The sequence below is a fragment of the Pungitius pungitius genome, chromosome 19 (genome assembly GCF_949316345.1).
Source record: "Pungitius pungitius chromosome 19, fPunPun2.1, whole genome shotgun sequence".
NCBI lineage: Eukaryota > Metazoa > Chordata > Actinopteri > Perciformes > Gasterosteidae > Pungitius > Pungitius pungitius.
In genome coordinates, this window is record NC_084918.1 from 4,725,081 (window position 1) to 4,747,302 (window position 22,222).

The window sequence follows — 22,222 nt, forward strand, 5'->3', positions numbered from 1 at the left end:
CACGTGTTTCAGGTTCTAACCACTGAAATGTCTTCCTCCCCAGCCCACAAGGTGTTACCGCCATGCGGTGATGGATCTGTTAACAACACCAACAAAGGCTGCAGTCAACCTGCCTCCTCCCACACGTCACCTTTTGACCTTGCTACTCCCCCCCCCCCCCTTCTGCATCACACCTCCACCCTCCATTTTTTTATTTTTCAGCTGGCCCGCCTGTGCTCGCAGCTCAGGGAATGTGTGAGGTGGAGGCGAAGGCTTTAGGGGGAGGAGGGGTGGAGGTGGTGTGGTGTGGTGGGGGGGAAACCCCGGGGCAGGCTGCCTCGAGAGCGCTGGGGCTCTCTGGGGGCGATGATGAGGGGCTGAGCCTCGTTGCGGTTTGTAACAACAAGTGTTGGATTTTGGAGTGAAAGTTCCAGCCCCCCCCCCGCGCCTCCCTCCTCCCCGCGCCCCTTTTCTGCATGCCAGAAAAAGTGTATCTCTGAGTAGGAAGCCCCCTCCATGTGTTTCTCCTCAGCCCACCAGCTCGTAGTTTGCTCACTCTTCTTCAGACTTTGGCTATAAAGGCGAGAGGGGGGGGGGGACCCACACAACCACAGTCATCTACATGTGACAAAATCCCCCCTGAACAATGGCTGAAGGAGAGGAGAAGGGGGGGGGGGCCGAGGGGCAGCGGCTGTTTCTTGGATGGCCTGATTGGAGCATAAACAGCAACCCAGGAAGTGCTGAAGTAAGCGAGGGAGGGAGGGAGGGAGTGAGTGAGCGAGCGAGGGAGGGGGAGCCAGGGGGAGTGTGCAGATCTGCCCGGGCGAGTGCGAAAAGTTTGGGACTGCGACGGTGCGTTAGTCGGGTGGTGTCACTCCGGGCTTCATCCATCGGGGCTGAAGTGAAGCGAGTCGGAGAAGAAAAGGTTAGTGGTCGACGCTCCCTCCAACTCACGTGGGAACAAACAACACCCATTTTCTGCTCCGTGGATTCCAGCTGATGCGTTTTGACGCAGAGATGTTTGCGTGACTCGAAAGGGTGGCTTGGCGTCGCCAGTGCACGAGATGTCACCTCAGATTTTGGAGGATTTTAGAACGGCACACTTAAATTTGTGTGTGCCGATGGTTTCCGATGGTTTCCACTGGCTCTGAAAGCTGCTTGTTGTTGCACAGCTACTTTTTGTGTGAGGCTTGAACTGCAGCCAGCCATTCAGTGTGTGACGCGAAGAAAAAGGGGACCATCTAATGTGTGTGTGTGTGTGTGGCTGGGTCTAATTAAGCTAATGAGGGAGTCGAGGGGTGAGGGTCAAACCATGAGATGCAGAACTTGAAAACATCACAGTCACTCTGACAAAACAGTTCTGACAACAATTCAACAACCCAGTTTTCACTTCTTATCTCCCTCTTTTCTTTAGATCACAGAGAGGAGGCACATCTGTAGATGAGAGTAGCGGATGTCAGATAGCCATGTTCGGTGCTGTTTGCTCTCGGGATTAAATGGATTGTTAAAGTGAACGTCAATGTCGGTGCTTGTCTTCAGAGGGACGGTCCTACTCACATGCAGTAAAGCGGTGCTTGATTGATCACTTTTTAACTGAGAGTCTACAGTGCAAATAAAATTGCATTTCAAGCATTGTTCCCCCTTTAACAAGCTCATTTTCCAGTCTGGAGCTCTGCAGCACCGCTGGAACTTTTTCCACTGCCGAGGAGATTTACATCTGGAAAAGAGGGGCCTCTCCAAGAACAAAATTATAGCGACGCCCATATGATCTCCTTTTTTAGACCACCTTTAGCTAAATGGTGACATATAAACGACCCCCCCCCCACCCCCACATTTTAAGCGTGGCTCAACGGACAAAATAACAGCCCGCCAATCCCGGAGGAGCGCGGGAACGTGAAGATTTCGTAATCCTACGCTTGGCGAGTCAGGGCGTTCGTGGCTGGGTGGCATTTGTTGTGTCTCTTTCGGTATGTATGTCAACTTCAGCTCCTGTGCTGGAGGGGGGGGGGAGGGGCGAGGAGGGGCGGTGAACCGGTAAACCGGTCGGAGAGAGGGATGTCTCGTCAGAAATGACGAATGATGAGCGCTGCACCCTCGCCCTCCGGCACCCTGACGGCGTCCGAATGTCCCTCACTCTCTGGTTCTGTCTGTGCTGTGCTGGTGGGGCAAGTGGTCCGTTTGTGCTTCGTGCTTTGGCTGCCAGTTAGTCTAAGTTTGTCTAAATGCAAGCATGTGACTCTTTTGATCATTTTTGTGTGTTTTCTCCTCACCCATATGCGTACAGTCGTCCGATGTCATCATCACAGTTACGGTTCGGATCTGTGGCGTGTGTGTTAGTTGATGTAAATCAGCGGCTGTGGAGTTTGATGGCTGCCATGGGACATTGACCTCGGTGGAAACACACCTCGGTGGAGGGGGGGGGGGGAAACCAGGTGTTTCTCCTGCGCGACCTGTCTGCATAGTCCTCCCTCATTGGGCCCCGAGCCAGCTTGAGCCACGTCTCTGATCCAACCTTCATTTCAGCCGCTGTCTGAGTTACAGAAATTATTACTCAAAGGGCATTTTTCTTTTTGTGATTGTAAAAAAAAAAAAAAATAATCCAACGAGTGAGAAAGACCTGGACTTCGTTCACATGGTCACGTCATGGCTAGATTTTCCGCGCATTTAGTTCTCAATAAGCTGTGAAAACCGGATCTCAACCTCCATTATTATTTCCCACCATTTCAGCATCTTGAAACTGTCCTTACGGCCCAAACTGTTAGAGTCTAATAGAGGTGGGGATGATTGCAATGTATAATCTGATACAATCTCAGTCCTATTAATTGACTTCTAGTTGTTGTGCACTGACCTAATTTTGAGCACCTTTTATTTCTGCAAACTTATAATGCCTTAGAGATTATTTGGCACCCTTAAAATAAGCAGAAGGAAAGCCACTTGAATCACACACAGTTATACTTACTGCGTTTCTCTTGGAATTAAAGTGAAATTACTTTTAAACCAGCCGCTAATGTCAACACTTCCATGCCTTAATTAGGCAATCAGTCATTCATGGTGAAAATAATAATGATCAATCACTCTCACACACTCATTGCCTGTGTGTCCTTCCCTATGTGATATTCACAATTGGTCTGAATAGAAATGGATCAGGGTTTTTTTTTTTTAGCTATTGGAGGAAATATCGAGCAGAAAAGAAACCCAAAAGAAATCCCAACGGCTGCAGAGTACTGAAGGAGGCAGCGATGTGTCTAATGTGTTTCCCCGGTGTGCCGGTAGAGGCTTATGTCAGACCTCAGCCTTCGCTGCAGTGGATGCTGTCGGCTTTGCCGTGACACGGATAATCCACAGAGGAGAATCACGCTTCCTGTCGTGACGTTGGATGCTGCGGAAGCCAAAGGGAAACTTTGCCAAGACGTGACTTTTTTTTTCTCCATTTGCTTCAGGTCAACTCAAAAAACGGGTGGAACAACACAGAAAGAAAACTTTACGGAAAGGTTTTATTAGTTTTTATTTGATCTTCGTCTTGGATGACTGCCTACTTCACCCCCTCTTTGAGTTTCATTAACTTCACAACGGAGTAGGTGGAGTCGCCTGTTTGACCGTCTCTTCTGTCACTCTGGTGTCGATGAGAAGGGGGGGAGCGAGACAAATGTCCCACGCCCACACACAGGCACAGACGGAGGCGGGAGAGGCTCAAGCGGACACTCTTCAGTCTCTTATTAACCCCCCCCCCCCAGTGTAAACAACCCTCTCCCGTCCGTCCACTCCTCTCGGGCATTTGCCCCGACGTGGTGCCTCCCCGCGGCACACGGCCACGTAGCAGGGGCCGCTTTGTCCAGGGACGCGGGGGCGTGCCTTGTGGACACACTTTTGTTTTCAGGCCCAATCCGTCTTCGAACCGTCTCACTGGCCTCTGAGCAAACGGAACCGCGAGGCAAAGTGAAATGAGGAGTGACGAGAGAACAATCAAAGGAGGCCCGGGCTGGTTTTTTGGCGGGAGGGATGAAGTGCTGCAATTAGCCGCGCGCAGAACCATGTGATCTACAAATGTATTTTTTCGATAGGTCATTCTCACTCTTTAGTCCGCAAGGTTTCTGTTCCCGTGACGTGACATTAATCAAGAAAAGTCTTAATTTGAATCTTAAAGCGGCCTATGCCCAATTAATGTGTTCTTGTTCTCCTGTTTGACCAAAATGACGGCTCACCAACGCTAATCACCGCATCTGCCTGACAAACTCTCAATTAGCCACAGTTGAGATTATTAGAGTCCTACTGCTGGAAATATCCTGTAAAGCCCGTGACACACAGGACGCTTTTTCTCTTAAGCCGAGCTATTCTCGGAGCTCGGCAGTTTGAAGTTGAAGGAAACCTGCTTTCTACGCTCCGTCTGATAAGCGCACCATTTGACCAAAATGGAAAGAAGCCCAGAAGAGAAGTTCTATGAGTATTTATAAAAAAATTTAAAAAAAAGAGAGAAAAGAAGCGACAGTGTAAAGGTAATGACAGCTAGGCAGGAGTGGCTGTATTTGCAACCGTGCAGGGAATCCGTTTATTCTTTATTCACGGAGGAGTGGATTATACGGGCGAGGCACTTCTACACTTCAAATCCGCTCGGCAGTCGATGGAAGATTTCGTCACACAAGATGTACGCGGCATTCGGTCGAAAGGGAAGTTTTCAGGCTGCTGGCAATGCTGCTGGTACCACTGGTACCGGTACCACTACTTTCAGTCGTGGAGTTTCTGTGCATCTGAAAATAAACCTCAGTTCCCTTACGCTCGTCATCAGGTGTTCTTGAAAAGTTTCTTTTCATAACAATGGTGCTCTTTGGCCACCTCTACGACCAGTTTACCTTTTGTTGTGTCGTTGGGTTTTTGGTCTTCTTATTCAAGAGAATGTGGGAAAAATCATCTTTTCAGTTTGTTTGCGTAGATGCTCCGCTGCGGACGGCACTGCTGTGCGAGTGAGCGGCTCCTCCCCAGGCTCCCGTCAGAATAATGGAAAGTACTCTTGTAAAACCTGACATTTTCAATGTTGTAGTAAGTATTTTACCTTTCTGCTTCACGCCAGTTCCCCAAATGAGTTCCAGTGGTGCTGCCAGCGTTAATAAAAGTGAAATATGTCCCCGGTGTGAAAATATTTGACTAATATTTCAGCAGTCTCTCTACATGAAAATCCGAGTAGGCATTTAGCGGCATTTTCCGTTTTAGCCTGCCCAGTAGTGACAGGCTTGAGCTCAAAAGCTCCTTCACAGCATTCGTTTTCAAACCTTTTCAGATAGTGTCTAGATTACGGGGCAGCCGCAAGGTTTACTGTTTTTTCATTTACATTCCCATAAAAGGAGGGACAACTAAGGCTAGTTTTTCGGCTTGCCTAAAGTTTAAATTTCCCACTGCTTCGACCTTGAAATTCAAGGCTACTTCCATGAAACACCGACACACAGTTTCGGCCCCTTGTGTCACTTTCTCACCTTTTCTTAGCACGTTGTTTCGAGTTTCCTTGCTGTCAGGTTTCTCTTTTTTTTTTTTTTCCTCCCCGGCGGCAACAAAACAAAACAATGCCCCGCTTCTTTTCAGCTCTGCGAGACCGGAGGCCAACCGGAGCCAAACGGAGACGTACGCAAAGCAACCATCACGCCGTGTAGATCATGGAGCCGAGGGGAAGGGGACGTGCGTCGTGACGTCGTGACGTCGTGACGGCGTCCGCTCAGGCCTCGGTTCGAGGGGTGCCTTTTTATTATTAGACTCGGACGCGTCCCGTTTGGTGTCTCAAGTCAAGCTCAGACAGTTTGATGGAGTGCTCTAGAGAATGACTTAATTACAGTCCCTATCTCCATCTGAATTTACTGGAGCGGCATCCATAATGCATGTCTTTCTCGCTATCAGGGGACCAATGCAGTGACGCGGCTCTGAAGCTTCTCCAGGGTTTTTTTGTGTGTAGATGTGCAGAAAGGTGTATGTGCAACAATAGAAATCTGGGGCTCATGACTAATGACTGCAGATCTACAATCGATGTATTATTTTTTTCTATAGTTCTCGTACTTCTAAATGTTAGAGGCTATGACAAATGGAGTCACCCACCTATAGGGGCTGCACAGCAAGGTGTAAGCACACCATTGACATGGATTTAGTGAAGTTTGAAGCAGACTGTTTGATCGGCATTCTGCGTTAACATTTGTCTCCAGAAGGAATCTGCCTGTCTGCCGATTGTGCACAGCAGGTTTATCAGGCTTTTAGTGTTTTTTTTTCTGTTGCCACTGGAGACGGGCTTGATTTGCGCAGTGAGACTGAAGCTCAGGGGAACCGGAGAGTCAAGTGATTACTCTCTGTGGATTCAACACAACAAGGGACTCCTCTCACAATGCTCATACCGTTTCATTCTTTGTTTGAAACGGCTCTTTAAAGACGATGGCGTGCCCTCAAACGGCTCACTGCCAACATCCATAAATCACGTTCCACGTTGACATGGATATTTGTTTTGTATTTTGGCAGTAGTATTACCGAGAAGTAAAAGCATAGCTGTCACATCTTCCCAAAATCCTCTTGAACGCAAATGATATGCTTGGTGTTTCTCCAGAAAACCACCAGTGCACTTTGGACCATTAACCAGTAGAGCTTCTATGCAGCAGCTGCATACTTCACACTTGATGACAGCACTTAGTTTGAGTGTCCGTTCTCTGACTTCTAGCCTTGCTAGAGAGATTCTTTTTTTTTTTTCCTTCCTTTGAGCGAAATGTGTCTACACGGATAGTAATGTTCCCTTTGCGAGGGTCTGCGCCGCATTGCCGTCGGAGGTCGACAGCATGGGTTTGCAGCATCTATCATTTCCTCGGGGGGTTACGTGTCACACAGTACGTCCCAGTGAGCTGAATTCTGCTCTGCTTTGATCAGAGTAGAGGCCCTTTGCTAATCCGCTGGAGCTCTGGATGTTTGCCCAGGACACACACACACATACACACACACACAAATTGTGATTAAAAAGCAGATGTGAGGGCCTTGCCAAAAGATGAAATGGTCTGAATAAATCAAAGAGAAACAATCTGACATAACACTCGGATGTCACAGTACAGTACCAGTCAAAAGTTTGGACACATGTTCTCATTGAATTGACTAACAAAATGGGTCCAAACCTTTGACTGTTACCGTTTAGCTGGGACATTTCATGTAAGTCACAAGTAGCATCCAAAGTGAAATCTCAGTCTGCAGAATAAAGCTTGTGCTCTGTATCCAAGGCTGTTGTGACTACCTTAATGACGACATGCCCGCCTGGCTTCTCATTTCTTTAGGCCCACCTCTGATCCATATTTTAATTACAGCTGCAGGACACAGACGGGATTAGCCAATGTAAATGCTCTCCTCCTTTCAAATCTCCTTTTCTTTTCAGGAGCCATTTAAGAACTGTTAATTTGCTGCGGGCTTAACCGTAAAGCCCTGAGCCCTGTCTCCGAGCAGGTGGGAGCAGAGAGGATCTGGCTGCAGCTGATGAGCGGAAAGGGCACAATGAAAAGATGAAGATGGAGAGAGAAATGGGAGAGGAGGGAGAGCAGAGAGAGAGAGAGGAAGGAAGGGGAAGAAAGAAGGGGTGCTGCTCGAGTACCTCCCCGCATTACATCACTGAGATGCTTCAGCACTGATGACATCGTCAGGCGGGAAGGGGGAATGGCCCTGGGGATGAAGTCATTGCTAACCAATCGGATTTAAGGGCCGGTATTGGCTCCTTCGGTCGACATAGCATGATGTCTGAAAAATGTATTTTCCTCCTCTCTAATGGAAGAGCCCGTGCTTTGTCCCGTGGTTATTTTTAGACTTGTGTGTTACAACAAATGTATTTCAGACATGTTCTTTCCTCTGCCAAAGAGCACAGATTCATTTAAACATATCCTTAAGGGAATTAGCATTTAACTAACTTAATAACACTTGAAGGAACTGCTTTGTGCCTGTCCACATGAATAGACCCGTTTCTTTTTTACCGTAAGCTAAGAAGACCGTCCCACTCTACACTGTGTGTTTGGACAACCACCGGTTTTAACATTTATTTGCTGCTTACTGAATAATTTCCTTACAAATCGTCCTGTCCATATCACTTCCTTATATTGGTTTATTTGCATCCAACAAACACAGAGAAACAGTCAAGTTAATTTGAGGGCATCACGATATATATGTTCCATTTCCACTCTCTTTTTAGCTCTGATTTGGTCTCCACCAACTGCTGTGGGAAATGCTCATTCTCTGAGGCCTTCTCACGTCGCCTGATCGATCGTTCCTATACAGAAGTTGATTAAATCAGCTTTTAAGTTGTGACTTGAGCCGTGTCCGTCATAACGACTCCCAATGTCGACCTTTCCTGGTTGTACCCACTATTCCATTCTTATAGGTGAGGCCTTTATATCAGCCTGCTGTGCTGCAGAGAGGAGTTGATTGCAGTACAGAGGCCAATAACACTTGGAGGCAATGTGACGCCCGGTAACTATTTCATGTGCACTGAGTAAAATCAATCACTGGCACTGTGCGGTTAGGGTTGCGCCCACACACCATCCGAGCGTCCAAGGGACCCGGCTGTGGTAAAAATATTCAACTTTTGCAGGTCACTTTTTTCCCTCCTCTACCGTGGGAAAGTGGAAACATGTCCATTGCTGCAACCACACTGTAATAACACTAGTGTTGTCTCCTTTCTTTCCATTAACGAGATCTCCTGCATCTTGTGATTCTTCTAAGTAATATCCTTTTACAGTTCTTGATATTGCACACAATATATTTGTGTTTAAACCGACTGTAGTTCTTAAACAATCGTAATTTTCCACACCTCCACCATTACAGTCCATGCATGCATTTTCTCCCTCCTTCTAATTATGTCTGGTCCCATTCAAAAACCCTCCATTCCCTTCTGCTCCACAGAGCCGCAAGCTTGGATGCAGTCCACCCACTGACCCACAACTCGCACACAGACATCCACACCGGGACACACAGCCATGGACACACGGAAAGCATACAGCAGGTTTCACCCACTAAAAACTGTGACTGAGGGACTAGTGTTCCCAGGATCCTCAGTGGCCCCCCCTGAAAAGGACCTACTCCACCACCTGCATCACATACCGGCTCCAAACAGCACTCGGTGCTTTGTGGCACACACACACACACAAAACATCAACAATAAGACAAAAGTGGAGCAGGTTAGTTTTCAGGTGTTTGAGCTGCAGATCTTTGATATCGTACAGCTTTATCCTCAGGGCTAATGTCCTAAACGGGAATTTACAAAACGCTATGTCTTCATCATTGTATTTCTTAACATACTCCTGGTGTAGTAATAGGCTTTGAGTGTATGTTCGTTATGCTTCACTAGCGTGCGGGGGAAACAGGAGAGGAGGAGAAATGCAGTGCAGTGGGTTAACGTTGGAGTAGATGATTGAATTGTTTGCAAAGTCCAGGACCGAAGCTGCTTATCACCGCCAAGAGAGTCGATTGCGTTCGTTGTCACTTTTGAGTAAAGTTGTGAGAGAGCGAGCATATTGAAAGGCATGTGCGAGTGAACGCAAAAGACTCTAAAGTTCCTTCAATTTGCTCAGGACTGTGCTGCGAAATTTCTAGTGTGTCTGCAAGAACGTCCTTCTTGGAACGGGTCTTACTCCATCTAATTATCACCGGATAAGAAGCGCAGGAGCCTGCCTCAGTATTTTAAGTTTGTTTGTGCAAAGTAAGCCATATCTTAAATCCCCTGCAGGCATACTTTAGGTGCTTGCATTTATATACCTGTGTGTGTGAGTGTGTGTGTTTTGTATGCATGTTGATATCGCAAGGACACTTTTCGCTGTGTGCACATGCTTTGAATTTGTTGACAGAGAAAACTTGCCAAAACAGAGAGGAGATATCTTATCGACCGGCACACAGTACGAGAGAGGCCTGAGCCTTTTTTTTTCACTTCATGCAGTTCCCTTTTGCACAATTCCGACCGGCAGCGTTCTGCTGGCTGGATGGAGGTTCTGTCTGAGCAGATCTGATGTCCCCCATGAAACTACCATCACATGGCCTGAGTCCCATGCAGCTTTGGACTTAGTGGATAATTCTTCGTCAAAGTAAAAAAAAAAAAAAAAAAGAAATAACTTTTTGTTAGATCTACACAGCCAATAGTCTGCAGTCATGCAGTCAACATGTTCAGTTAGTGTTTAGTGGCAATTAAAATATTATATTTTTCAATTTCAAATGACATCATTTGTACTATAAACTTAAATGGGCCCTTTCCCTAGTCACACTTGGTAGGCTCTTCCACTAGGTCTTCCACAGGTGAGTCGCCCTCACCGGGGATTTGGTTTGATTAAATTAACTGCAGTCTAATCATTTCTAGCCTTCAAATAATTTCGGGTCCAGTGCACTCGTATCTTTTATCAGGGGAGAGAGTTTGTGGAGAATCTCCTGAGGAGTGGCGGCCAATGTAGGGCAACGGGGCGTCGCCCCACCTGCACCTCCTTCAACCCCCCCCCAAAGTATTATAGGAAATGTCAATATTTGTGTTTTTGAAATATGGAATGTGCCCAGGAATATTTGCACACTTTCAGCCAATTGCTGATTAAATACAAAATGTGTGAAATAGGCTAATTATATATATAGATTTACATGATACTAAATTGCCTGTGAGGGTGACAAAAATAGGATTGTGTTATTTTTTAAATATTAAATATATAACTTCAAAGTTGTTTTTGATACCTTTTAAGTGTTTAGCTTTAAATCAACCTGGAAATGTTTGATTCAATTGCTTAGAACAATTTCCACCAGCCACCACTAGATTCTGGTCCTGGGGTCCCGGAGTGAATCAAATTACAAAGAAAAGTGTTCTCTTAGTCGGGGGAGAAGAGGAAGCACAATGTCCTCTTCCCAGGTGCAGTTTATACCCCCCCTGACGCCTCACTGTTGGCCCAGAGACGGTTGTCAAGGGAGACCGGCAGACATCCGGACGGGTGGTTAGTTTAAATTACACCTGCTTTAGCCACAAGTTAATGAGGTGTGCACACTGCTGGGGTTTACTGGCAAACACACGTATGCGCTGGTGTGCATGCACACACACACACACACACACACGCACCTAATTGCACACAGAGACACACAAACAAACACACCGGTTCATTAAGCAGCACTTAGTGTCTTTAGTTAATAAATGGCAAAGGAGATATACTAGAGCTTACTTCCCTGTACAAGACTGAGGAGGCGCACAAACAAACTTCCCCCTTATCTTCTCTTTCCAGCACATGCACACAAACACACTCGAACACACAAATCCTCCCCCCCCCCCCCCCCCCCCCCCCCCCCCCCTGATGTCTCCGCATCCCGCCTCGGTGCATCTCCAACAGCGCCCCCTGGTGCGATGAAAATGCAGTGCCTCCTTTAAAAATACAGCAACAGCTTTTAGAACGGAAGAATCCCGCCCCGCGTTGTGCGTCAGAGACGGTTAGAGAGACGCCGATAGGTGGAGCGGGACAATCACACGGCTCCTCTCAGCTGGCCTTTAGCTCTCTTTACGAAACCTTTATGAACCTTTCGTGCAGCAAAAAGAGGGATGAGGGAGGCCAAATGGATGATTTGTGAATAACATTTTCGGCCAGTCCGCAGACCGAGTCAGACTTTATCCAAGTTGTCGTTGTCTACTCGTGTGGGAAGAGTGCTGACTTTCTGCTCTTTTTTGTTAAAGATCTACAAGTCATCCCCCCCCCCGGGTGGCCAAGCACAGCAAAATCAATTTGCCGGGCCTCATCGGGCCGATCTTCGGCAAAAAGCCTCATTCCGAGAGTCCCCTGTGTGACACGCACGTATTTAACTTTTTATTTCTCCGTTCTCTGCTGTCCCGTAGCTGTTTTGAGATCCCTTCTGCTCAGCCCGCCGCCGACACACTATTCCCACCGCCGTGCTCGCACGCCAGACCACATTTCTGTAGCTCATATCTTTTTGGCAGCCCTGTGTTGTCTCTGTTGACAGGCGGCGAGGGGGACGGTGTGGGATGTGTTGCTACGGTGGGCTACGGGTCAATGCTCCCTCGGTACACAAATGCGCATCGCGGAGTCCACTCCGGAAATCGGCGCGTCAAGTAAACACGGGGAGAGGAGAAGGATGTGGTTTCATCGCAAAGAAATGTGTGGGAGTGGCTGTTTTTTGTTCAAAGAAGTTTTTAAAAATTATAATAATGGGGGGGGGAAATGGAAAGAAAAAATATGAGAGGAATAAATACTGAGTTATTTGAAAACCATATTGAATTCATTAAAGCCAGTTCTGTGCAAATACATCATGAAGTAGAAGAAGAAACAAACTGCAGCCTGCTGCCCTCCAGGAATCATGACATTGTGACCTAAAACTCATAAAATCAACCTCCCGAAAACCAAAACAAAGGAGCAGTGATCCACAGCCTCCTGGATGGAAGGACTTTAGGGTCAAAGGTCCTCTCATTCATAATGTTCCCCTGATTGGTGGGATTTCATATGCAAACATTTCTCCTCTGCAGCGAGCCTTTAGGCAAAACTAGAAATTAAATCCCACCCACCTAAAGGTTCCTATTTCCTCTTCTCTCTTTGTTATTAATCACTGTCACACATGTGGTGTGTTGTTCCTGTGTTGACGTCCCTGAAAGTTGTGTGCAAAGAGCATCAGTGAGACGCAGATCGGAAGTGAGATATTTCCTCCATTCGAGTGTTGAGTGCATGGCTTTCTGTGTGTGAGGATATGATGTGAAAAATGTGGCCAGTCTGCATTGTGCAGGAGAGGGGGGGGGAGGGGCGCGGCATTTGCAAACTCCGGTGTCAGTTAACCTGCACGAGGAGCAAGGAGAGCGCTTATCCGTCACATCAGCAATCAGCGACAGGTCGGTGGAGAAATCGGCCCGCAGCCCGGCGGGGTCGAAGGGCACGCCGTCAGGGGGTCTCAAGCGAAACGACGGATCTTTGGCCTCAAGACGCGGAGATCACATTATTACATTTAAAACAAATGAATGAAATTTGATTATTTCACTTTGTTAATAGTGGAATGCCACAGAAAGTTGTGCACAGAGGGATGTACGAGGGATCTGTATGAAAACTCCCACGACTAAAATACATCCCATAGTTGTCAAGATTTCATTAAAGGTATTCCAGTCTGGAGCAAAGTGAGGACCCGATCAAACACGGGAGGAATTATTTTAATGGCTCGTTATTATTTCAGCCCGCTGGCAACGTTTTGCAAACGATTTAAAGTCTCAGTCCAAATGCATTACATATGCATTACTTATTGCATTACATTCAACTTAAAGCATTCGAATCGCATTTAAACAAGATCCTTTTTTTTTCTTCACAAGGCTCGGTTCCACATGAACGGATCATGTGATGCACCGATAACGTCTACATAATAAAAACGCTGTCAGATACCCGGCAGTGGAGCAGCGGCGTTGTGTGTAACACTATTCATGGCTACAGGGTACCGGCTATGTGAGACCTGCTTTTATTGCACACAGCGGGGGGCTTTGTGTCCAACTGCATAGTTATGAGACAGTAATAGTGGGGGCCGAGTGGGAGCAGAGTGGGAGCGTGCACGGGGATACATTCCTCCATGAAGCAGCGACGGCCAGGAAAGTAAAGGCAAACACCAGGAGAACCTCCCCCCCCCGAGCTCCTCGTAACACCTGGGTTCTCCTCGGCAAGTGTCTCGTGTCTTCTTTCCACCGAGGGGACCGTCTTTCACTCGGCACTCGGCAGCTGTGGAGGAGAGAGCGACATTCTTAAGCTGCCGGAGCGCGGCGGCGGATCTCTTGTGACACCCTCGCAAGATGGAGTTCATTTTTTTTTGCGGGGGGGGGGGGGGGGGGGGGGGGGGGGGAACGTAACGCTGACGGTAGACGTTGCGTGGAGGCAGGCTGGTGAGACCACAGGGTGTGATTGTTGGTTTGGAGGAGCTGCTTTAATTAGGCCTGAGGGCTGGCTCCGCGTCGGTCGGGATGATCTGTTGCTGAATATTTAATGTGAACGTTCAAAGGAAAGCACCAGACCTTCACACGGTTCTTATTTAAAAGCTACTTTTAGGTTAAGCGACTTCTTCTTAGCTGCTTTGAGCAGAAATACTTGCGAAATTCATCCCAAAAAAAAGGATGCATTGCCATTTTGACAATGCGGTAGCTGCTGCTCTAACCATCCGCTCACATAGCTGAACATATTCCAGCCTGTTTTCTGGGTGTTGTTGCGTAATACTTCAGGGAAACGAAGGAAATTACTAATGTATGCTCAAGTAGACGAGGAGGCTTGAGGGGAGGGGAGGGGGTGGGGGGGGGGGGAGGAAATCACCTTACCTCACAAAACGTTTCATGGAATTAGACAAGCATTACGGATAACTAGTGTTAGCGTAGCATGCCGTTAACTTATGTGTATGACAAAGTATACAGACAAGTATAATTACATGATTGGCCCGTTAGCTGTCTGCCTTTTGGGGTCTGAGTGTCTGGGGGGGGGGTTGTTGTAAGCAGACCGTGGGCGGGAGCAGACTTGTCTCCGTATGTTCGACATCACCCGTCAGCTGCTGCATTGTGTTTCTTCATGCGCTCTCTATTACACGACCCACAAACTGGGCCATTGATCCCCTCACGGTGCCCTCCTGCGCTGTGCCAATGTTTTGCGCATTTGGATCAGGTCACTTTTTATGAAGTGAAGAAGTGATCAGGCGCCGAGTTCGCAGCCCCCCCACCCACCCATCCTCTTTTACATAAACACACACACACATATATATATATATATAGTGGGCTTCAGCTTGCGAGCATGTTTGCTGACTGTCAGCAGGCAAATAGGACAGCGTTGCTTTTCATAAACCGCAGAGAAGCAGCAAACAAAGGCCGGCGTGTCCTGTGCGCTTCCTAATTGGAAAACAACAACAACAACAACAACAACACCGCCTGCAGGACGCGCTGATCAGATAACTCGGCCTCATATTAGCCGGCTCGCCGTGCGCTCAGAGTAGTTTGGATGTGCCTCAAGAAGTAGGTTATGACACATTTGGATGCTTGCTAGTGTCCCCCCCCACCCCCCCTCCCTCTGCGGGGATCGAGACTTAAGCGAGAGACGGCTTAAACAAAGGCCCGACTGCGTCTGTGTATATTTCTTCATGTTTTTGTCAGACAGTTTGACTGACACCTGTCTCCAGCGGTGCTTCTCAGTCCCTCTCAGAGACATTTACATTCAGCCGGTGCCCACAAGCATGGAAGCAGAGGAGCTTTTAGCTCGAGGGGGCTAGTCGCGCTGGAATGCAGTTGACTTTCTAAATCCCCCCCCCCACCACCACCACCACCAGTCTATCCTGGGCCCCCGTGGGGCAGGCCGGGCCTCATCTCAAGCCCCCCCCCTCCCTTTTTTTTCCCCCCACGTGAGCTGGTCTGGAATCTCTGAGCGAGCAGTTAGCTGATGGTCCCACAGCGGCTGTGTGTGCGTTGGTCCCAAAAAGGTGCAATGGAGGAGGAGGAGGAGGCGGCAGATGAAGACCGAGGTCGTTCACTCGGGGAAGGTAGTGCGCTTTGTGGCATGCCCCCCCCGCATTCTGATCCTTTTGGGAGGTTTGAGTGTGTTCGCTCTGCTGACTGTGTTCCTGTTAGCAGGGGGGGGGGGAAACTTTTCTGGGGAGTTAAAAATAGGCGTGGAAGGACATGAGACCACTGCGGCTCTGAACTTGAGCGGTGTGTGTGTGTGTGTTTGTGTGTGGGTGTGTGTGTGTGTGTGTGTGTTGGCTGGACTTTATCGTGACGCATCAACAAGGGCCCAATTTTGTGTTCATTCTGAAAAAGTACTTTTTACCTACATGAGATCTAAGTATCCGTCCCTCTCTCATATGTGGACAAGAAAACGCAGTATTTCAAGCTTTCAACGAAAAAAAGATAAACCATATTAGACAATTCACACGTGTGAAAAAGCACTTGAAATAACCAACTTCAAGGGTTGAGGAGCTGAACTCAATAAGGGGTCCTTTTTATTTTCAAAGGTACGCACTTCTCTTCCATCCATACTCCCTTTTGTATTCCTTCTCTTATCTGGACTTCTCACTTCCCTTCTCCTCCTCCTCGCCCTGAATCCCACAGTAAAGATGTCAGAATGATGAATTATTTATTTATTTACGGGCACTGATTTATTTAAAACGAGATAAAAAAAAAGTTATATTTTGTTCTTACGGAGGTAATTTATTCTGCCCTAAAATCTCCAACACCTTAGTATTAAGGTTAGTAGAACGTATTTGTGTCTGTGATAAAAGGAGAACATTTGCAGAGGTCGGGTCTTCTGAAAACTTTTAACATTTTTTAATTCATAGGTCAACTCTCAATTAAACAGTTTTTGCTAATTTTCGAAAGTCTGGATGCTTAAACATCTGCTTTGGATATGGTTTTGAGTTCCTCCATTTGTGTATTTACATTGATGGATGTCCCTGGCTTTTATATTAAGGAAGGAAGTCAGACCATCTGCTTCAAGTCAGTGTCTCCATCACCGATATTCTGTCTGTGAGATTAAGTTGTGGATTTATATGTGACATATAACAGCATGAATACATGATGAACTAGGTCAACGGGCATATGTTGATTTGAGAGGTCATTACCATGTATTTGGAGTCTGTTTACTTCCTCAGTAGTCAGTGGTACAGTAGCAGAGACGAGCATCCGGACTGTTCCCATTGAGACAAATGTCCTCTTCCTGACCTCACAGAACACCAACAAACGCACACGTCCTCGCTCCTAAAACAATAAATCATCCCAGCACATTTGTCCTGACCCCCTTGCCTCTCTGCCCCCCTCCAGAGCAGACCAAAAGCAACCTGAAGGTGACCTCCCCGGAGGACACGCAGCACGTCGGCCGCAGACAGGCCTCCCCGGATGGGACTTCGAGGGGGGACGCCAAAGGCAGCCGCACTGTCCCCCGCAGGCACACGTTGGGGGGAGCGCGCGGCTCTCGGGAGATCCTGGCCATGCAGCCGCCCGACATGGACAAGAAGAGGGAGGCCTTCCTGGAGCACCTGAAGCAGAAATACCCCCACCACGCCTCGGCAATCATGGGCCACCAGGAGCGGCTGCGAGAGCAGGTCAGCGGGGTGGAGCGAGGCTCGGGAGGTGGGGGGGGGTGGGGGGAGGGGGGGGGAATCATTGGAATCTGATGTCTTGTTTGTCTCATGTGGTGACGGACCCACAAAGACGTACCCAGAAGCTCTGAGGAGCGTTTCAGCATCTTTCAGGGCATTGGTTTTGTTTTACGACCTACATACACCATCCACATTGTTTCTAGAGGGATCAGCTGTTGTTATTGCAAAATTATGCCACAATTATGCCAGCAGCTTGTATTTACAATAATTTAATATTGTTTTATTCAATCTTACCCTTGTTTATCCTATCTACAAATATATCTTAAATGAGTCGACCTTTTGGGAAATACTCCTCAACTTTTTTAGTGGAGAACAGTAAATACCACTCATGTAGCCAGGTGCCAGCAGCTGGTTAGCTTAGCTTAGCTTCAAACAAAAGCTTTTAAAAAATAAGCTTTTTTTAAAATCCTCCCGTACAATGGCACATCATTGTTTACACTCCGCGGTTTGTATCCAGATTAGACAAACGAGGTACAACATGTACACGGATTAGATAACTTGGCTGCAGCTATATATTCACTCACCACATACGACAGTGGTGTTCATTTTCTCATCAACTCTTGGTAGCAAGCGTCACGCATAGATTTTTCACAGACGATTTAACGGGACAAAGGAGATCCAAGACGGATGAAGGTGCAAATTAAACATTTATAATGCTGTATATGTCAGGACATTCGAGCGCCTGAGTGTGGTCACGTTGAGGTATTGTTATTTTCCTCTGCAGACGCAGGTAGTTACACTGCAGCAGAACTATTTCCTCATGTCCCGTTTTGCCGCAGGTTAAATGTGAGGTGCTATAAATCTGCCTGTCACTCTTCCCTTCGCACAGCTGCTGTGGGACAGTAACGTGGTGTTTTTGTAGGTTTGAATTGTTTTGATGCTGTAGAACTGGCCTATAGGTTCCTTTTTGAATAATCCAAAAACAACAGCACGGTCTATTGAATATACACGACTCAGTGTTGTTTTTGGACCATTTACTCAATAGAAAGTCGTGCTTTTTTTTTTTTAAAGTAAAGCAAGTTGACTGATGGGGGGGGAGGTGCGACACAGACATTTGACTCACCTGCTCATTGTCTGCTTGTTTGCTCTGGGTCAGAGGAGACAAAAGGGAGGGGGCAGGCTGGCTTTTGTAGCCAAAACAATCGAGGTAATGACGAGTTTGGCACCGAACAACAGGGGAGCTCCAGGCCCTGGTACGAGGTATTGTGCGGGAGGAATTCAGCGCTCCGGCCCTCTCAGACCGACCGACCCACGCAGCCTGCACACATGCAACGTGAACCCTTTCCTCGCCGTGGGAAGTGACGGGGAACTCTCTGAATTCTCTGCTGTGAGAGAAAGAAAAAGAGAGCGAGGGAGGGAGAGTAAACTATGTAAATGCATTGTTGTTTTACCATCCAGTCCCAAAGTGCGCATGTGTTGAAGGCTCGTGGCGCAGTGAGATGGAGGACAGAACTTGTTGTGAGACTGAAGTAGTCTGACAGGTAAATTCAGTTCCCAACTGGGGTGGAGTCAGAGTCGCCATAGCGACCCGTGATGTCACCGCCGGAGGGGGCGCTCAGTTTCTTACGTGTGTGTGCCTGCTGGAGCGAGACGGCTGGCTGGCTGGCTGGCTGCGTGTGCGCGTGCGCGTGCGCGTGAGCGAGCGAGCGAGTGAGTGCGGGGACGCTGCTCTGCAGAACACGCGATGGATCTGGAGAATGTCTCGAGGCATGGCTGCTGCGCGGAGGAAGATAAATAAAGTTTCCCCGCAGACGGAATAAACTCGTCACACCGAGCCCCCCCATCCGGCGCGTGCACGGGCGACACAGGTAAGGGGAGCGCGACCGTCGGAAACTTTGCTTTCTCTCTTTGGTTTTTTGCGCGGCGCCGTGGCGATCGTTGCGCGATTACAGCAAGGTGCAGTCCGCACGGGAGGGTTTGCGCGAGCCGGGCGTCAGGTGCCGCAAACTACTCCAACAGTTTTATGAGGAAGAGACGCGGAATGATCCGTCCTGTTCACCCACGTTTCCAGCTCCAGTTCCAGGCAATAGACGCAGCTGCTCCCCGTAAAGAGATGCGTGAAGCGATGACTGCAGAGAGAAACGATCGCGTGTGAACGTGTAACAACGTCTTGTGGGATATTGCTAAACCAGGTTTTGCGGTGACGTCACGTTCGATTTAACGTTTGGGATTTTGCATTTCGTACTTTTAAATGTTTTCTAGTGTTGAAGGACTTTTTTTTATTACTATAAAGAACCGTCCTGTTTACTGGCATGGCTTCCCTTGGAGGAGGCTTTGTAGAGAGTTTTCCCTTTTATTCTGGGCACGCATTCAATGTGTTATTTTTATTGACAGATTTCAATGGAGTTTGAAGAGTGGCTTTTGCTCCTCTGGCATCTGATTGCATTGCTGCCCTTGATGTGTCCAGGCAATAAGAAGCCACAGGGGAGGACTGTTTCCCTTTGCTTATGTATGAGCTTGTGCAGAAAATTATGTTCGGGGTCTTTCCGGGGTCGTAGATAATTTTGTTTGGAACATACTGTCCTTATTAGCAAGGGTTTAAGGGTTGACTTACTGTAAAAATACTTTTTTATACTTTTATTTTATTTTTATCTTATTGCTGCACTATGTTGTCATTATTGTACTGTCTTCTGTCATGCACCAACTGCCAAGACAATTTCCATGTATGTCCAACATATTATGGCAATAAACGTTTCCTGATTCCTGAAAAAAATATATATTAATTGGAAAAAAAATGGGGTTATTTAAGACTTTTTTCAAGTGCCTCCCTCCGCTGCTGAATCATTAAAATGAGACCAGGAGATAAAATGATCTGCTGGTGCCGATCTGCTGACTTTGACAGATGCCCCACTCTTGCATTGATTTTTGGAATGAAACTCGTATGTTATTCAGCTGTTCGGAGTGCGATTTGAATGGTGCGGGCGCTTGAATTCATCATGTCAGGAAAGAAAACACAAGATGCTGACACATTTCTGGCTGTGCGCTGAGTGTAGTACTGATAAAGCAAAAAAGAATGATTGATGATCTAATTCCGAATGTCAATCTGAATGCTATCCTTCACTGCTAATGCACACAGCAGAACATAGTTAACAAATAAATGGGACATGACACATCTACTAAGGGTTTCTTTTTCCTTTTTTTTAAATGAGTCCTGTGAAGGTGTAATTCATTTTTTTCTGCCTTGAAGGAAAAAACATAAAGTAAACACGTGGAGTGACTTGATAGATGGAGCCGAAGGTTCCCACGCAGGCGTAAAAGTGCCGACCACACAGGAAACCCAACATGAGTGGCAGCGGGGCAGCGCTTCAGGGCCTGAGAAAGAATGGTCTCCGGAGGTTTGAGTTACAAAGGCAGAGATTTATCAAGGTCAAGCGGAGGTTGAGAAGATGATATCGCTCCGGGTCTGGAAAAGCGGGATGACCCCACTCCACCTGGCATGACTGCCTGTACACACACACACACACACACACACACACACACACACACACACACACACACACTGACTGAGTCAGCCTTACATGAGGCACCCCTCAATTCTTTCCTGGCATCTCTTTGTGATCCTTAAACCCACTATAAAAGCGAGTGGTTTCATTTCCTCCCCTCCGCATCAGGCCCGCAAAAAGACCTGGATTCCACCCAAGGGAGATGAGATAATATCCCACTGGCTCCGAGCGCCACCCATCCTGTCGCCCCCCCCCCCCCCCCCCCCCCCTTCTCTCTGTGTTCAGGGGCTTTGACGAGCACAAACCAAACTGCTCGACCGACCGCAGACACACACACATGCACAGAAATTCCCTTCTTCCGGCCCCGTGTCAGCGTAGGCGTGTGATGAGACGGGTGGATGTGATGATCCGTTGGCTGATTAGAGCGCGGCTACAGCAGTGTGCATCACAATAGGTGAATTATTCTCCATGTTGCATTATTTGTTTCAGTGTGGGCCGTGTGCTGAAGAGAGGTGATGTTTGGGTGTTTCTATGCAGCGATCAGAACTTTAAAATACGATGTTAATACAGTGATAATAATATTGTTTACGTTGAGAAATAGGGAGGAAGACTTGGGAAACATCAGATATTACTGTCATTACTTTAGGCAGGAAGTTAAAAGCATGTCAATGAAGTAAGTTGAACATTTAGTAGGCCCAGAGTAATATGTATTACATATTATGTAATAAACAATGCTGCTCATTTGTCATTGTAAACAGTTAAAGTACTGTAAACACTTCCCGAGGCCTTGCGACATGCGGTCGGACCCCCACATACTTCTCTCTGTGGGCTCCTGGCGCTGCCGCAGACCCAAGGTCAGCTAGATAACGCTGGCTCCGAGCAAGACGCCGCATCAAAGAATAGGGAGTAGTCTTTTTAACTAAACTGCAAAAAGAAGAATAATCATTCACTGTCTTTCACTCTATTAGTAGCATTAGTGCAGAATCACAAGAGTTGACGGGAAGGATCTGGAGAAGCACATTTGTAACCGTGTGATATTTTCACAAAAGGGCTCTTTGTCGTTAGCCTCTGTTGCACCTTGTGTTTGAAATCACACAACCAAATGCTGTGTGCGGCAAAACATCTGCTTCTAATCCAAACCGAGCATCGGGAGCCGGAGCCGGGCTGTTTTTTTTTTTTTTTTTTAGCAGCTTCTGCCACCTCTGCATGAAGTGACACTTTGAGCGCGACTGCGAGTAACACAAACAAGAGCCACAAGGTTAATGACGGGCCCGCGTTGACCTGCCACTTAATAGGGGTTATGTGCTAGGGGTGGGGGTGTTTGGGGGGTGCAGCACCCCAACGGTGAGGACAAGTGGTCCGTGGAGCGGCGCCAGTGCTGTGTCTAATCCGGGGTGCCGTGGGGGGGGGGGGGCTGAGCCGCTCTGACAGAAGGCCCTGACGGACCTGCCCCTGATCAATGCTGATAATGAGTCAAGCCAGACAGAATTTTTACACACAAACACAACGCCGGTGGGTTAATCGGAGCGGCTAATCGGGTCTGAGCTCCTTCCAGTGAACTGTCCCGCAGCTCCCCTCCCCAACTAAAGTCGGAGCTGTGCCTGGATGTGTTGTTGCTGGGCTGGGATGTTGGTACGGACGATCCTAAATTGTTCAGATCCTTTTGAGGGATTTCCAGAAGATGGAGGTGAAATGTCCGG

At 47.7% G+C, this 22,222-nt stretch overlaps 1 protein-coding gene across 12 annotated transcripts in view; it reads left to right on the forward strand.

The window, feature by feature from the left end:
• Positions 1-22,222, forward strand: part of si:ch211-285f17.1 (sickle tail protein homolog) — an 80,161-nt gene that overhangs the window by 27,353 nt on the left and 30,586 nt on the right. For 9 of the 12 annotated variants that reach the window (XM_037455415.2, XM_037455416.2, XM_062559378.1 and 6 more), the window contains exon 2: positions 16,742-17,022. In XM_037455415.2, coding sequence (XP_037311312.2) covers positions 16,742-17,022 — 281 coding nt within the window. Of the gene's footprint in view, positions 1-778; positions 905-15,368; positions 15,466-16,741; positions 17,023-18,647; positions 18,888-22,222 lie in introns of those variants that run through there. The other 3 variants (XM_062559380.1, XM_062559379.1, XM_037455417.2) reach the window with 3 other exon arrangements.